The 19031-nt window shown below is 31.9% G+C and overlaps 1 protein-coding gene across 2 annotated transcripts; it reads left to right on the top strand.

Annotated features, from left to right (window-relative positions):
- Window positions 1–249: 249 nt before the first annotated feature.
- On the top strand, window positions 250–5355 carry LOC131644488 (myosin-binding protein 3-like). Of its 2 annotated transcripts, XR_009296521.1 has the most exons (5): window positions 250–343; window positions 867–2092; window positions 2172–3540; window positions 3694–3780; window positions 4928–5355. XR_009296521.1 is itself a non-coding variant. In XM_058914997.1 (4 exons), coding segments are annotated over exons 2-4 (2496 nt in total). In that variant the 5' UTR covers window positions 250–343; window positions 867–966; the 3' UTR covers window positions 3695–4701. The 2 variants fall into 2 exon arrangements, 1 of the variants encoding a protein (XP_058770980.1); XM_058914997.1 differs by lacking the exon at window positions 4928–5355 and having other exon boundaries at window positions 3694–4701.
- Window positions 5356–19031: the final 13676 nt, after the last annotated feature.

The raw sequence follows: 19031 nt of genomic DNA, 5'->3' as shown, positions 1-19031 counted from the left end.
TTTAAAGATCCCTTATCATATTTTGAAATCAAAATATGTTGTGTCCAATTTCACCAATGTCAATTTTATATTTTCAATTTCATCGTTTGATAGAAAACAAACAAAAAACCGCTAAACTCAACGGTCACTCGATCTAGCACCACAAAAAAGGGACCAACGTGTAATTCCGCGCCTTATTACATTTCTACCGTTTTCTTCATATTTATTTTTCTTTTATTAATTTTTTTAATTCCTCCCCGAAACAAATAAGGCAAAAAAAGACAAGTTCTTTACCATTTCTGATCAGAAAAAATTGCCTCTATTCTCCATCCTCTCTCTTCCTCATCAAACTAAAAAACAACAGGTAACCACATTTTTCTGCATTTTCTCATTTCAAATATTAACAAAATTCATGCTTCTTGATTTTCATGATCTTCTATTTATCGTTATTATTATCATTAATTATAACAATTTTGAATTTTAATCGGAATGTAATCTCAATTTTTTATTCTTTTCCCCTTAAAATATGTATCCCATGAATTAATCATGTTTTGGATTCATCTTCATTTTATTTATTTAATTTTCATAACCAAATTTGAGTTGGTAGTTAATCATGTAAGACATAATAATAACATGTAATAATTAGGTTGGTTTAAACTCATTTTCCATTAATGTTTATGGTTACTCAATAATTATTATAAGGTAGTTGGAAAAAGAAGAGTAAAATTTGCTTTCATTGTTTACTTTCAATTTATGATTCATTGAATCTGTTTGATGATGTTGTTGTGGTTGTGTTGTCTAAGGAATTGTTGATTGTTAAAATGTTGATTAAATTTAATGCACTGCATTTAGTTTCGATTTTAATTTCGACCTAATGTTTGTTGCAGCTTTCTAAGCATAGGTTTTGATTTGGGTGGTTAGGGTTTTGATTGATGAATTTGACTGTCATGAATCTCTTTTGGGATTTGTGAGAAAATTTTAGTGAAGATGGCCACAAATCGAAGTGGAACTTCATTTGTCAAAACAAAAAGGATGGAAGGGTTCAGTGATCATCTCACATTTGCAGCTTGCGAGTGGTTTTTGATATTCCTATTGCTGCTGGATTCGTTGTTATCGTATCTTCTCAAAAAGTTTGCGAGTTATTGCAAGTTGCAGTTGCCTTGTTTGTTATGTTCTAGGCTTGATCATATCTGGGATGGTGAGAAGCCGGAGTTTTATCATAACTTGTTTTGCGGAAATCATAAGTCCGAGATATCGTCTATGATGTTTTGTCATATTCATGGTAAGCTTGCGGACGGTCATAGGATGTGCGATGACTGTCTTTTGTCGCTCACTACGAACGCGAAGAGGAACACGAAAACTCATCGGTTGTTGGCTGGTAAGTTTGGTGTTGTTATGGGTGGTTCTGGTTATCAAAACTCGTCGTTGAGCCGAGCTTTGTTTACTGGACCTAAGGGATCAAGGCCGTGTAGTTGTTGTGGTAAGCTTTGGAAGTTGGAACAGAATGGTTTGAGATCTGTGCATTTAAAAACGCCGGGGAGAGCGGTTCTTAAGCCATACGTTCCTTTGCCACGTGCACCAAGACAAAGCCATTTAAATCGTCGGGATAGCATGAAGAAAATAAGAGAGAAAACTTCGGAAACTGAAGGAAAAAGAAGCTTTCATCCTTCGTCTCATGTAGGATATACTGTGTTGAAACTTACTTCGGATACGGAGTCTGAGTTTCAATTTTCGGATTATGATGATGATGATGATGGCAGTGCTTTTCATGAAAAAATTGAAGCTAGCAATGCCACCTTTACTCAAAATGTATCAGAAATGACGACAGAACACGTAAAGGGTGATTTGAGTCCAACAAAGCCAAAGCCTAGTTCCCCCAAACATGTGGAAGAAATCAACCGACCGCTAGCAGATCAAAATTCATCAGGTTTTGACCTACCTGAGCTCATTTCACTAGATGAAGTTTCACTATCACGCGTTAATCAAGAACCAGAACGAGAATCTGAAGAGTGTAAGATTACCTGTCATTCTGAGAATTTTCTTCCTGATGACCTATCTGAGCTCATGACTTTGGAAGGGTATCACACACCTGCCGGAGACTCATCGGAAAAATGTAACATTTCTCTATCCCTACATTTCAGTTTTCTTTTTCTTCAAAGTTTTCTAACATTTGCTTACTAAAATGATTCCAGCTGTAGATATTACTCAAGCAGATGATACTGGACTCGTATCCGAAAAGAATGAGGAAGTCTCAGAAAAGATAGATAGAAATGAAGATGCATCTACAGAAATTGATTCGACGGCAAGCGAAACTGCTCCTCAAAGTCCTACACAAGAGAATTTAACAGAAGTACCGGATTCTGTCACAGAACAACCACCCTTCAATGAAGTTGTTGAAGTCAAGGAAGAACAGGAGTCTAATGTGTCATCATTTGTTCCCACAAATCACGATCACTTCCCAGAGATAAATGCCGAGACACCAAAATCTTGTCTTGAATCTCAGGATGGAAGCGGCATGTCGGAAATTGAAGGCGAATCCATTGTTGATAAATTAAAGCGACAAATTGAGTATGACAAAAAATGCATGGATGATTTACAGAAGGAACTAGAGGAAGAAAGAAATGCTTCTGCTATTGCTGCAGACGAAGCAATGTCTATGATCACAAGGTTACAAGAGGAGAAGGCGGCATTGCAAATGGAGGCTCTTCAATACTTGAGAATGATGGATGAGCAAGCAGAATATGATAATGACGAATTTGAGAAAGTTAATGATCTACTCGCAGAAAAGGAAAAAGAAATACAAGATTTGGAAGCCGAGTTAGAATATTATAGGTTAAACTCGAACTTAACGAATGAGCCTATGGTTCATAATATGCACGAGCAAAGTAGGGATTCAAAGGAGGAAAGTGTAACGCCACAAAATATTTGTTTTCATAATATCACAGATACGGTAAACAATATTCCCAATTCACAATTGTCCGAGGAATCCAAAGGCAGTGACGAAGTTGTGGATGGTGAAACCTCTGTGTTAGAATTTGAAGAGGAAAAGCAATACATTTCACATTGTTTAAAATGCTTGGAAAAGAAACTTCATCAACTTTCTTTTAATAAGGTTTCCTCCGAAGCGTCTAATGTTGGACTTGAAAAGCTTGAAACTAGTAAATTGAATCAACAAGGAGATTCTAACAGTGAAGGGCCCCATTTAGATGGTCACGACGAGACTGATTTGTCCATACCAAACGTTCGAACGTTGAATGGAAATCTTGATGATAAGGATGACTCAGCTGCATCAAATCATGATGATTGTTCTCCTAGTATTGAAAACAAGGATTCCACGTCTGCAGAACCACAATCTTCCAGATCTCGAAGAGAAACTGATTTGATTTCTCTAGAAAATGAAATATCAGACCTTCATGACCGGTTAGAGGCGCTCGAATTTGATCATGATCTTATTGAGCACATCACAAATTCTCTTCAAAATGGAAATGATGGCAAAAAATTTATTCAAGACATAGCGAACCAATTGAGCGAGCTACGGAAAATTGGAATAAGATCAAGATGGTAAGCATGTGATCTTACAGGTTTTTAGCTTTTCATAAATTTTTAAGCATATGACATGTTATTATACATTGCTAAAGGTTATTATACATTGTTTATACTTGTGTCAATGGAAACAATGTAAGCTCACTCAGAATATTTTCCATTTCGACGCAGACATACAAAGAATAGTGGACAGGTTTTTTCGCCTAGAGGAGATTGTTCGATGATTACGAAAATTGATGAACTAACTTAGTAAATTCTGTAAGTATCATTTACATGTTCCGCTCTGATTCAAATGTTTGTATTGCTTTAAAATCTAATGTCAGTGTTAGTTAGAGGGTTGTAACTGTAATTATATGTGCTGCCACATTTCTTTTCAGAACAGAGAAAAAGATTTATACGTTAATAACAGATTAGTCCAATGCAACACAGCTCATAGTACAGATACGACCTCACTATTGAAATCGACAAAAACCACTTACATGATACAAACTTAATATATAAACTTTGATTATATCAAGTTTTCAAGCCTAGTGAACCCCCTCATATATTAATATTTTAGCAGACTAAATTATCTTCTTAATGGTTTGCAACCACATTACAATATCTGGAATGACTTCACTTGTGTGGATGTTATAATGTTTTATTGGGTATCAGTTGTAGGCACTTTTAATTATTTATGCTAAGCACATGTTTTGTATGGAACCATGGTTTTAAATTGCAGTCGCGGATGTTGCGATGCACATTGCGGCCATTACGGCATGGATTTTAATTGAGAGGAGCATAAAATGTACATTTGAGAGACGCTTAAAATAAAAAATTTCCATTATATCAGAAGAAAATTGAGTTTTCGGGGTTCTAAGATTTTAATTTTGATGAAAATAACTGAATAAATATAAGAGAAATTGTATGATGTGGTTCCTATTACAGTCATACGCATGATTTTAAATCACATCGCAACTGCGGTCTGATGCAGTTGCATAGGAAGTCACATCGGCAATATTGCGGCTGAAATTGTTGTTGCGGACTGCAATTTAAAACTATGTATGGAACTACAAGTAATAATTTCCATAGTCAACATTGTTTTGTCGAGGTTCTAATTCTAAGGATCAATCTTTAAACATTTCAAGTCATTTTTTTTAAATTCTCTGAAAACAAACTTAATTATTATGAAGGTTGTGAGCACTTGCAATGATCAGAACCATAAATCCTTGACAAAAAAGCAAAAAAATGAAAATCAGAAAAAGAAGACATGTGACATTTTGCTGGTCTTTTGTGCTACTAAAGTGCTTGTTTTATCAATGATACTTCCATAAACATATCAATGTATACATTCCATTTAGTTATTTTATTAATCATTTTGGTATTCTTGCTAATTTATTGTCTCGATCTTTTGTAACTATTTCAGATGTATGCATGATCATGCAGAATCAGGAAACAAAAGAAATCACCAAATCATGTATTATTCTTTTGATGTCGGTATATTATGGAAAGCCACGAGACAAAGCAAAAAGCTTCTCCACACATGCTCTGAACAAGTTTATATATTTTACTTTTATAGAAGAACCAGTTTATTTTTAACTATAGAGTAGTACTAGGAATAGCACTCTTTGGTTTTAATCTCTTGAGCCTTCTTTCCTTATGAGTTTTCCTCTAGTTTTGTGTTTTATCAACTGAATAGAAGGTGGAGTTTTAGATGAGATGTTATAATGGGAAAGAAAGTCTAACATTGCAACGATGATTCTAAATGAATCAATGTTATCATTTTTCAATATGTATACTTGTAATAGTTGAAAATCATGGCAGTGTTTCTGAAGGCAGTTCAAATTTATCAAACATGGATTCTAATATGAAGGAGTTCATTGATATTATGAAATATTCTTAAATCAGTTAAAAAGAAATGGGAGGAGGCAGGTTCTCATTTAGGATAATTTCTTTTCCCACCCTTATACCTTCTCTCAAACCCTTGGCATGATTGTTATTGTAAATGTTAATATTATTAAGTTTTCTTTATGTTTGTATTTTATTTATCTTTGGCAGGTTACTCAAGTACAGATAACAAGACCTAAGATCATTTCAATATCCAAATCAAACAAATTGATGAGTTAAAAGGGCTTGATAAGTTTAAAGAAGGGAATTTCTAACCTATGAGATGGAAAAGAACTCTATGAAAAATCGAAAAATATCTCTCAGTTTTCAAAAATATATTTTCGGATGCACCATTTGTATAACACAGCACGCACAAAGATATCGTCTCCCTATAGCTAAAAAAATTATTTCAGAGATACATCTCCGTTACATATTATGCAATGAATTTTTTTACGCATTTCAGTGAGTTATTTGGAGATGTATCTCTGAACAATTGAAGCTGAAATTTGATAATCTGTCACCTTTGCATGCCAGATTATTCCAGAGATGCATTTATGGAAAAATCAAATACGTTATTGCTAAAAACAATCATCTGCATGATCAGATCCCATATCCATTTTTCCATAAACCCTTTCCAAAAACCCTTCTATTCTCAATTAAGATTTTCACTTCAAAACTTCATTTTTGTGTTTCATCAAATCAAAAGAAGCAGAAGAAATTGAAATTCAAGGTAAAGTTCATTTATTTCAAGCCTCACTGCTCACATTAATCATGTTTTAAAGTTGAAAAAAGTTACGTTGTATCCGAAAATGTATCTCCGAATTCTCTATGAACTCATACGGAGATGCATTTCTGGAAGCTGTCTGTTTTGATTTTCTAGTAATCTGTTTTCTGTTTTAGATGTTTCTGAGTATTTTATATTTTTGTTTTCATTAGAAACGGTGCATCCTGATGTTTTCCTCAAACCTATTGTGTCTCTGGATGCCTCACGTGTAGTTGTGAAAGAGGTAGATGTTTGCAACCAATTTAAAAATGAACAAGAGTTTGAATTACGTGATCACATGCTTCAATGAATTTTTACAGAGGCATCCAAATCGGGGGTTAGCGTTGTAATCGAAACTTCTGATAATGGTTCAGATAGAAGAGGTGCATATGTGACATTGACATGCGAAAGAAGTGGGAAATATAGACCTCCTCTCTAGATTTTCAAACGAGATGAAACCGATTTTAAGAAAATGTAAGTGTCCCTTTAAGTTGTGTGGTTAACGATTGACAAATATAACAAATGGAGATTTAATGTATTATGTGGTTTACTAACCATGATTTGTGTGAAAAGTTAGCTGGTCATCCAATTGCATGTCGCCTCATGCCAGAAGAGAAGGAATTTGTTGCAGACATGACATTAAATTTGGTGCAACCGAAAAACATACTTGCAACCTTGAAGCGTAAAAGACTCGGGAATATCGCAAATATCAGGCAAGTGTAAAATATCTGATATCAAACTAAATTAGAGTCGAGGGGATAGAACTGAAATGCAACACCTCTTGAAACTTCTAGACGATAACAATTACGCATCTAGGTGCCGAACATGGGAGGACAGAATTACCGTTAGAGATATATTTTGGACTCATCCTGATCCCATAAAGTTGTTCAAAATGTAGCTTATAATTGATTCAACGTATACAACCAACAAGTACAAGCTTCCATTATTGAAAATTATTGGTGTTACCTCTAGTGAGAATACTTATTCTGTCGGGTTTGCATTTCTAGAGAGCGAAAAAAAGGATAATTTACTTGGGCTTTAAAGGTGTGTCGAGCAATGCTGAAGGAACAAGAAGAAATGCCAAAAGTAATTTTTACCAACCGTGATACCGCTTTGATGAATTTGGTTGCAAAGGTATTTCCTAATTCTTATGATTACTTTATAGGTATCACATAACGAAGAATGTGAGAAGTCGGGTTAAACCCGCAATAGGGACAAAACAGATAGAGGGCAAAGATGGAAAAATGGTCAGGGGAGACGTCATAGTTGAAAAATAATGGATGCATGGAAAGTTATAACAAATTCTTCTACAAAAGAGTTATAAGCCAATGTTGTTATACAATTCAGGAAGGTGTGTGAGAAATATCTAAATTTATTGAAATATGTTGAAAGTATAATTTTAGACCGGGTTAAGGAAAATATTGTATGTGCTTGGGCCTATCAGATTATACACCTTATAAATACAACAAAAAACTGAGTTGAGTCTGCCCATGCTACTTTGAAGAATTGGTTGGGAAATAATAAGGGTGATTTGTGTACATATTGGGATTCTGTGAACCAAATGATCCAAAACCAGTATAATGAAGTACAAACATCATTTGGTCGTAGCACCACAGTGTTGGAACACAGGTTCAAAGACAACACTATGTATTCTCAAATGATCGACAACATATCTCGAGCAGCTCTGAATTACATTTTTCACGAAGCCAAAAGAGCTTATAATGTAGGTTCTGATAGCTCAAAGTATGGCTGTACACTTGTGAAAGCCTATGGTATCCCATGTTCTTGTGATATATCTAAGAAAGTGAAACTTGATAGCCCGACACGAATGGATGAAGTTTGCACTCATTGGAAAAGGCTCAACTTTGATGATGATGATGGAGTCATGAAAGAAGTTAAATCGAATATCTCTATCTTGACCAAATTAGAAGTGATACATGATAGTTTTTTGAAAACCGATGACAATATGAAACTCAACATCAAAGAGCATTTGAGGAAGATTACATATCTGGAGACCACGGACTTGAAACCACTATCTCAATCAATAAAAACAAAAGGAGCACATAAGAAGGTCAAACCTACATCGAATGACAACTTAACAATATGGTGTCCTTCATATTTTGAACATGTTGACGAACTTTTTCCCGATTCACCAACTCCAAAATCCCAGAAGTGTTTTCAAAGGAGCTCGCATTAGCAAACCATCTCTTTCACTAAAAATCCCATTCATTGATGAGATACCGGTTTTTATGCACAAATTCATTGAACGGATCGTCAATGTCAAGGGTGACGGTAACTGTAACACCCAATTTCCACATCGTTATATTTAAATAAACAATCAAAGTAATTAAATTTCAAACAACATCAAATGGGATGCTACATTCAAAAACAACATCATACAAATGCTCACATTTTTGAACAAATAGATACGTAACACTATCAACTTGGATGAACCGAATACGACATGATTAATTTCCAAAAATAACTTTAATTAGGCAGCGGAATTCATCATGATTCAACTTTTAAAACATCATGACATCTTAATCCAACATAATCGGCATCAAGCCGTGAAAATACTTCAACTACAATTAAAATGCAAAAACGAAATAAATAGTAAAACAATTAGCGTTCATCCCTCCGAGTGTTACGTATCAGAGCGAAGACACCGACTCGAACTATTGAAGGTAACTAGCCTCCATTCCTGATTACCTGCACGTTACCAATATAGAAGTAACATTCAAACAGAAGGGGTGAGATATCGAACAGTATAAAGGAACGTATGATAATAATTATAGTAAAAATAAGATCACATACAATTCACCACTTCTCAACACAATATAACTTTTAATCAACCATCAGCATATCATCAATCATTCACAAACAACTTAACATCGTATCATCATAAAAATGCAATGCAACTGACCCTGTGCATATGATTGTGATATCAATGGAGCAGAACTCCCAACTTAATGATCTGTCAATTAATAGAGGCATCAACAAGGCATAAGCCTTCAACTTTGAACTTTGCACTCAATCAACACAATGGGCTTGAGGCCATCTTAGTTTGCCAATCCAATCCAATCCAATAGAAAACCGCAAACCAAACCAAACCAAACCGAAACTGCAAAAAACCGCATTTGGTTCGGATTACTTTGTGTCATTTTGTAACAAAACCGCACGGTTCGGTTCAGTTTGCGGTTTGTATTTTGTAAACCAAACCAAACCGAATCAAACCGCATTATGTTACAACCTAAATTTTACTTAACTCACATCCAACCCAAACTTAAACCTATTATACATTAGCCTTATGATTACGAACAATTTTCTCATCCTTACACATATGATTTTAGTCCCTATCTTCTCAAATCTCTAATAACATTATCGCATCTTCTTTGCCACATACATTTTCCCTCTTCTTCTATAATCTCTACTCTCTTATATTCTTTCTTTTTCACCTTCTCATTTTTATGTAAATGTTCCGTATTCCAGTTTCGTTTTTATCGCACATCTTTTCTCTAATCTCTCTACACTTTTTTTTCTTTTTCACCTTCACTATTCTTTCGTCTCTTATATTTTTTGCTTCATTATAATAATTTTTATATTATTTTATGCTATTATTTTATGTTTAATATTCCACTTTTGTCTAATTTAATTTTTACATATTAAATGGAAAATTGTTGTCAAAATATGACGAGTTTTGTTGTTATCTGATAATGTAAGAATGTCTAAATACAAAATTATGTTGTCATTTATATGTGTATGTATGACTCAATAAAATATTTGTAAAAATCCGAACCAACCGAATCGAACCAAACCACATTAGTTTGGTTTGGTTTGGTTCGGATTTTTTTTAAAAGCCAACCGAATCAAACCAAACCGCACTATTTTTTCTCTTGCGGTTCAGATGATTTTTTTCGTCAAAACCGCCCAAAACGCACCGCGAACACCCCTAGGCCAACTTAATTCGCCAATCCAGGCCAACGTGTTTGCCAGTCCAGGCCAACTTAAAAATGTAATGAATGCGACTCAATAATGCAACATTCATAAAATATAACACAACGACAACAATTATGCATCAACAAGGCGTAAGCCTTCAACACTTACCAATCCAGGCCAACAACAACAACAACATCATCATACTGCAATATAATTATGCAATAACGGGGCATCAGCCCTTAACATTACGCCATTCCAAGCCAGCAACAACAACATCATCATACAATACATTATGCAATTTATCCACACTTCATTCAAACAATATCACCACTTCAATCACAACAACGTCATAATAAAAAAACAAGACATAAGCCTTCAACAATGATTCCTGTCTTTTTAGGTCAACAACAACAACATCATCTTAATATAGTCTACAAATTATAGGATCATCATCCCAACAACATCCTCATCAATTATCACCAAAATCATCGCCTTATACACAACACTAACACGCGAAATATAAATTAACTGCAGAAAAATATTAATTAAAAAACCCAAAATTATGATCATGTTAAAGATAATATTTTTAGCTTTCCAACGGTCCAAACGGCACGTCAATCGGACTTACAGATCAAAAGATATGAATTTTCAAAGTTTTGGAAAAAAATGTTGTCATCTTCAGAAAATCGATTTCCCCAGGTGGTAAACCGATTTCCTCACTTCCAGAGGCTAATTTTTGCAATTTTCGCACACGAAATCGATTTGCAACAGTCCAGTAGCCAAAATACGTGTTTTTCTCTCAGGAAGTCGATTTTCCTAAGTGGTAAATCGATTTCCACCAGTCCAGTGGCAAAAATAAATATTTTTCGTTCAGGAAAACGATTTCCCCAAGTGGTAAGTCAATTTCCACCCTGTGAGAGTGAAATTTTTTGCAATTTTTCTTGCTAAGGGATTTTCTTCTCAAATCCAAAAACTCCAACTTTCACATACCAGAAAATCATTATAGGTCTTGATTTTTCAAGTCTAACACCAGTATCATGTAATTATTCAAACACACGCACCAATTCCATCAATCGCACCGAAAATCATAAATCACTCATAATATTCATCCACACATCAAAAATTCAACTTTTTATGCAAACATGAATATTAAAGCATGAATCTAATCCCCACCATAGACTATCATCATACAAACCTTTATAATGTAAGAACCCCACCCTTACCTTGGATTGAAGGTTGCTCTAAGCTTCCAATGGGATTACCCTAGCTCTCTCTTCTCTTCTTTTTCTACGATATTTCACAATTAGCCAATTCTAATCTTTTTCCTTATTTTCTTTTGTTTTATTATTCTTACTACTAATTCTACTAATGGGCTTAACCTCACCCCCACTAATACTACTACTAACTCCATGTTAGGCCCAAATGCTAATAGTCTCATTATATTATTACTACTAATTAATTAATAAAATAGCAAAATACTAAATAATCCCATAATTATATTAAATAATTCACAAATACACCATAAAAATAATTAATTAAATAATCGGGTGTTACAACTCTCCCCCACTTAAAATATTTTCGTCCTCGAAAATTCCCTTCATACTAACTACTCCGAATACGAATCTCGCATCCTACTTTCTAACCCCCAAGTCATGTTTGGAAACACTTCGATTACCCCTCATCCTGACATAACGGTTAACAAACATAACAACCACTTAACAACATTTCAAAGTAGCAAAAATAACAACAACACACATAGATTCGTCCTCGGCTAGTCAGGTGTGCTCTCCACAACTTAATAATCATCAGCATAGCATGTTCATACTTGTACATGAAACATCATTAATAAATCATCACATTATCATCACAACAAAAAAACACATACACAATCGTACTCCCGTATCTATGTATGTCAATCATTAACAAAACAACGACAACATCACATCATCTTCATCGTGACATCAGCGTAACAACACAACTAAATTCCGTCATAATTTATAGTACTAATCATTATTTTCGGTAATCAACAACCAACTAACAACGTCACAATAGCTGCAACAAGGTCATTATAACATCACATATCATCAATTTAACATCAGCATGTATTATGCAAATGCAATAATTCACACAAACTTATTTAAAGTTAGATATCACACCATACATCCTTACAACGACACAACATCATGATATCAACAATCCATCAGTTGAACATGCGAATCAATACATCTGTTGACATATAAGCGACACAAATAATATCTAAACCTTTCACCTATCACTTCCATTCTAGAATGTCCAATGGTTTGCACCAATCCTGTTGACTTCTAAGTTTAACCCTTGACACATAACAAGTCACACAACATAACAACCACACCACATCACGCTTCACTTGCGCCACTATGATCATCTACCTCAAATCAATGTCCTCATTTGATTTCCGTAAATTACTAAATCTACAAGTTTCACATCTAGCTTCTGACTTTCTTTACTATGCGCCGGAAAATCATTGTTTACCTTTGATATCCTCAATCCTCCACTATGCGGTGTTAGTTTGCATACAATTCAAGTCTATTCAATAAGTCTCAATTCTTTGATATCCATTTTCTTTTAGGTTCACACAAAACTGTTAACGACCATTCTCATGATAAAACCTCAATCACTTTACAACCTATCAAGCTGTCCAGACAAGTCTATCCCATCCGACATGATCATGTCTACTATTAACAAGAGATTAAGGGTGATCAGTTCCTCAATTTTTCAATAGATAGCTGAAAACCATGACGAGGCATAAACTATCACTACGAAACTACAATAGCGTATCTTTATAACTCACGCTTAACAATTTCCATTTACGTTACAAATTCTTCCACAATTTCCTTCTCATTCGATCTTGTCGACGAGACACCATCACTCAAACACATTATGTAGTCTACTTCACACTCACTTAACATCACGCAAAAGTTAAGTATCCTCTAACTCAAGAAATGACGGTATACCAAATACATTACAATTCACTCCATTCCAATTGAAATCTTAATAATACCATTACCTCTCTTTTCCTCAAAAGCTACCATCGTTCTAATCGTTGTTAACCGACATAAGCTACATTCCCGTGTGCTCCCTCCAATACTTCACACCTTTTCTAATACCAACCATCTCACCCCCACAACTCGTTCAGTAACAACATATCGTACTTCACCTCGTCTCAATTAAATTGCGATAATAACTAGTTAGGTCCAAAAGCTTCTAATCTTCATAACCGACTCCGGAGCCTTCCAATGTAGAACCGCATCTACTTTAGACGAATTCACACATACTATCACCTGAGACTGCACACTCGAGAAAACTTACCTCCTTAACTCATAACTTACACTTGACAACTTAGCATAAGGCTTCCTCCCTTTCGATACTGAAATTCAAATTGCAACGTACAACACGCCTGTATTTCGACTTAGATCAAATCATAACATTCTCAAGAAACACGACAACGAACTGACCCAAGTATTTATAATGCCTACACCGAGTTTCAAAAGCTGTCTCTAACCATCCTCTTCCTTCACCCGAATCTGAAGTTAATCCTACCTCAATTCGATTATACTGAGGATATACTCCCTTACCATTTGATCCATCAAATCATCAGTCATTTAAAGTGGATGTTTAATTTCAATCATTTAAAGTGGATGATTAATTTCAATCATTACTTGATTAAGTGTCCATGACCTCTTACTACATTCATCTCCCTTTACTAACAACACTGAACCTCCCAAAGCGGTACACTTGGTTTCACAAATTTATTTTCCAACAATCTCCTAATTGTTTCTTCAACTCTACTAACTCAGACGTCGACATCCTGTATGGTGCCACAGAAATCCAAAAGCAAAACTCCACCTCTCAATCTCCATAACTACATAACAAATAAATCACTTCCAGCTTCTGGGACCATTTTTAAAACAAGGTTTATTACATTAGCTTTCTAACGCTTCAAACGAAACTCAAATCGGACATCGGGAACTCAAGTTATGAATTTTCGAAGTTTTCAGAAAATTCAGCTCAGTGGTAACTCAACGCTGACAACTTCACGATCAATATGCAGGGCTGAAAACTTTGTAACAATCTGAGCTTCAAGTCCTAAGAGTTATTCTACTTGCTTAACATACATATATAAAAATTTTAGATGATGAAAATAGATTTTTTTTTTATACTATAGACATCACTAAAACTACAGTGATCTAATATAATAGGGATTTTTAAATGGATAAATTCATCAATTCATCACATATATGTGTCAAATATTAATATTTGAAATTTCAAGATTTAAAATTTACTTACAGTTTTGAATGAAAGGTATAATAAAGTTTGGTAATTATTGCGAAAACTATATGAAACGGAAAAAATGAATTTTTTTATTTAAATATAACAAAAATAAAAATTTATTGATCATTTTTTAAAAAATATATGAAAAAGGTTATGATGTGTTATAATAAGAGAATGAGTATATATTGTATTCTCAATTATGAAATAATTGTCTTATTAGACTAAAATAATCATTTATTTACTATAATATTAAATAGTTTTTATTTTTAATTATACAATTCATATAAATTTCATTCAATATATTTTATTATGTATTAAATATTTTTGAGAAAATAAATAAATTTATTAATTCACCCTATAAATAACTCAAATATTAAAATTATAATTAATTTTGATAGTTGTAGTGGGTAAAAAATAATAATAAAATTTATTTTTTTCTATTGTAAAAATTATATAAAACAGAAAAAAAATAAAAGAATTGGTTTAGCTATTTAAAAAATAAAATTTTATTGATAATTTTTTAAAATATGTGGACAAATGTGCGTAAGAAACTAATACTCATTAGTAGGCACGTGTATCTTACTAATTAATAATATAGAATTGACTCGTTCGCAGGATATATGAAGAATTCAAATTTTTGCTCCATACAAAAACCCTTCATTTAAACATATTTGACTATCTAATTAAAATTAGATGGTTCTGATTTTAAATTTGTAATTTTAGAAAAATCAAATCTACTCTTTCTAAATTGTGGTCAAAATCAAATAGTTTATAACATCTTAACGTCTTGATCACCTGAATAGGGGGGGTGAAGACCAATTGCAAAGGTTTCAATTTCGTATCCGTCTCCGTCTAGTATTTATGTAAAAGGTGAGACAAGCCAAATCCATGTTCACATGTTTCATAAAAAATCAACTTAGTATTTGTGTTCCTTAGTATGTTTAAAGTACTTAGTCTCTCTCACTGGACCAAAGATTGTGAAAGGTGAAGTAGCAGTTTCTCTGGTGATAAAAAAATAGACTTCAATCTTAAACGTAAAATTCAAATCTACATTATAAAATTCAAAACTACATTTTTGATAATTATTTTTTGCTCCTTTAATATTTTATTATATTAATATTAATAAATATTTTTACTTCAAAAAATAATTTAAAATATATTAATATTAAGTATTTTAACATTGATTGTGTTTAAATATTAACAATTTAATAGTTTGTATCTTATTAAAAAATAATATATGTTTTTTATATAACAAAAAATATGGGGAAAAAAAATCAAAAATTTAAAAAATAGTAAAAATTGAGTTAATCTTATATATTGTGATAGAAATAGAAAATTAGTAGAGTTAATAAGTTTCCAATTATTATGTTATGTTCAATTAAATATTTAAAATTAAGACAAATTTAAAGAGTTTGCATACAAAATGAACTATTTTTTAATTTAAAAAAATGCAAATAAAAAGTTGAATCAATTTTTTTTAAATTTCGACTTGATTCTTGAAATTGAGAAGATTGTGATTGTTTTTTTAAGAGTATACATTTTGGTCTACAATATACACACAATGTTTAGACATGAAATTTTCAATTTTCTAAGCCACATTAGACCTTGAGTAGAAAACTTTTTAAGGCTTATTATACTAATTTATATTAGAAAATTGCTTAACGCAACTATAAATTACTATCAAATCCTCAATCCTCGTGAGAATTTAATAATATCTTTAGTATTTAAAGATACGTCAATAGATGCACTCCAATGACATACATTTCTGAATTATAATCTAAAGATATATATAAAAAAATTAATGAAAATGCATCTTCATATACATTTTAGATATGCATGTCTACTATCTACTATCTATACATTAATCTACTATCTTCTACTTCTACTATCTATACATTAATAATAGATTGATCAAATTGCCTAAATTACCCTTTCACCAAAATTTATTTGCACTAATAAAAGGTCATTTTTGTAACTAACAAATTAAGTATTCACTCTTTCAACTTTATTGAATGGATGCCCCAAGTGTTAGCTTTTCATTGGTCTGAATTAAATAACATTTACCCTACAACTTTATTGCATGAATGATGACATCACATGTAAGCCATGGATGATGGAATTCATATTTAAATTTCTTTTACATTTCATTTTCCCACACTTTCTTACTTTCATTTTAATTTTTCTTAATTTATTTATTATCACAAAAAATATTAATAATCTATTTTTAAATTTTAATCTTACTAAAAATTTTAAATTTCTTTCGCATTTCATTTTTCCATACTTTCATTTTAATTTTTCAAACATTTATCTATTATCGCAAAAAATATTAATAATCGATCATTTAATTATTATTCCCAAAAATATTTAATTATTTCACGGGCCACTATCAACTTAATATTTAATTTTTTTTAATCGATCATTACACATTTTCTCTATCTTAATTAAAATTTCAAATTTCTCTCACATTTTTTCACACTTTCTTACTTTAATTTTAATTTTTTCTCTATTTATTTATTTATTATCTCACGGGTCACTATCAACATAATGCCTATTTTATTTTAATCAATCATTGTCTTTATTTGAGAGATAATATCTTTATTTTTATTTTTTTCTCCATCTCACGATTTTTTATCATTATTTAATACAACTAAATTTCCATGATTATTGTTTATTTTACATTTGTTTTTAAATATATTTTATATCGCATCAAATTATTTTTTTATTTCACGGGTCATTATCAACATAGTAGCTATTTTATTTTAATCAACAACTATTAATTGAGAGATAATTTTTATTTTTAAATGTTAATATTTCATTTTTATTATCTCCATCTTATAGTATTTTTTTATATGATTATTTAATATAATTGAATTTATATGATTATTTTTCATTTATAATTAAACCATAGTGATCTATATCATTTTCTTTTAATTGTTGTTGGACCGTCAATTATTAAATTACCTGACCCAATTTTGCTATTGTGTTCTTAACCTATCTTAAACATTTTTTTGTGGATCATTGTTTTCTATATAATTATTGTTAAATTTACAATTAAGTAAACTATTTCATATTTTTCATTTATATTTAAAATTTTACATTTGCATTTGTTAAAATTTTTTTTTTCTCCAACTCACATGTCCTTTTTTATATGGTTCTTTATTACACACAAAATTAACACATGAATAAGATAATAATGTTTAATCTTAAGGGCAACTTTCAATACAATGCCTATTTTATTTTAAACAATAATGACTTTAATTTGAAAACTAAAGTATTTATTTTCAAATTTCAAAACGATTCCTATGGATATTAGGTTTTCAGAGAATTGGGAGTATAACAGAGCAATCAATAAAACTCTAACTCTATTCAAGTAAAACAATTCCTTTTAATTATGCATATTGCTTATAATTCCTTTTATTTATATTATTCATATCATTACAAAAATACTACACCAGAAAAAAAATCACCCGTGCGGAAGCACGGGTCTCTGACTAGTTTAATTAAAAAGGATGTTAGACTTTTCTCCTTCTTAGTGATGCAAAAAACTCATACATGTGGGTCCCATGGATAAAACTGCTCAAGGGCACAAGTTGAATATTTTAATGGGTATTCACAATAAATAAACAGATATTTTGCTACCCATTTTTTAACGGGTATGAATACGAATTTGATGGTACCCGTACTTTAAATATAAATTTGTGTAATATAATAATATTATTATTATTATTATTATTATTATTATTATTATTATTATTATTATTATTATTATTATTATTATTATTTTGTAGAATCAAGTATAATCATTGGATAAAAGAGAAATAAAATGAATCTGATTTATTTATTTTTATGTGCTAGATTTGAAATTATATTTTGTCTTTAAAAGAGATAAAAAAATTATTTAATTATATTTCTTTAAAAAAATTATTTGGACCTTCATTACTAGCAAGAAAAATATGTATTTATATTTCTCTCAAAGATCTCTTCCCTCTCTTATCCATCAAGTGCCAATTATCTTCAAAATGAGTCAAAATTATGAGAATCAAAAGAAACATACTTCTAACTAGGGAATTAATATCAATAAGGCTAGATTTCTTAAGGCTGAGAAAAATAAGACCAAGGGGGTTAGCTCCACTTCTGCAAATGGTGGACCATCAGTTGGTACATCTGTGAACCATCAGTTGGCAGATCTGTGATTGGAAAGAAAATTATGACAAAGATGAAGACCTCGAAGAAGAAACATGAGCAAGAAAGTGACTTAGATGCTAATGAAGACTGGGTTACCTTCATGGATTCAAGTGGATGAACTAGAAATCAAGTCTGAAGAACCATTATATCTAGGTGCTTTTGCTTACCTTGTTTTGGCCCTTGTATTCGAGCATGTTTTGTTATGGCTTTGTAATGGATTGATAACATTTATGATATTATACCAATAATTTTCATGATGCTTCAACATCATGTTCAAGATCTATGCTATTGGTTGAAGTTTGTCTACTCCTGATCTGACGTGTGTATGTGCTAACATACTAATCTCTATGATGATTGACCAATATTTTTGAGGGACACCTCTTAGTCAAATTGTTGCAAAAGGGGGGAGTATTGGTGTGTAGGGGTAGTTTATTTACTATTAACTACT

This window comes from Vicia villosa, linkage group LG1, assembly GCF_029867415.1.
Source record: "Vicia villosa cultivar HV-30 ecotype Madison, WI linkage group LG1, Vvil1.0, whole genome shotgun sequence".
Classification (NCBI taxonomy): Eukaryota; Viridiplantae; Streptophyta; class Magnoliopsida; order Fabales; family Fabaceae; genus Vicia; species Vicia villosa.
Note: the sequence above shows the minus strand (reverse complement) of the source record. Positions and strands in the feature narration are given on the sequence as shown.

Excerpts from the sequence above, each read along its gene's own strand:
- LOC131644488 (XM_058914997.1), top strand. The coding sequence starts at position 967 with ATGGCCACAAATCGAAGTGGAACTTCATTTGTCAAAACAAAAAGGATG. Across the intron at positions 2,093-2,171 it reads CGGAGACTCATCGGAAAAAT|CTGTAGATATTACTCAAGCA; the intron begins GTAACATTTCTC and ends AAATGATTCCAG.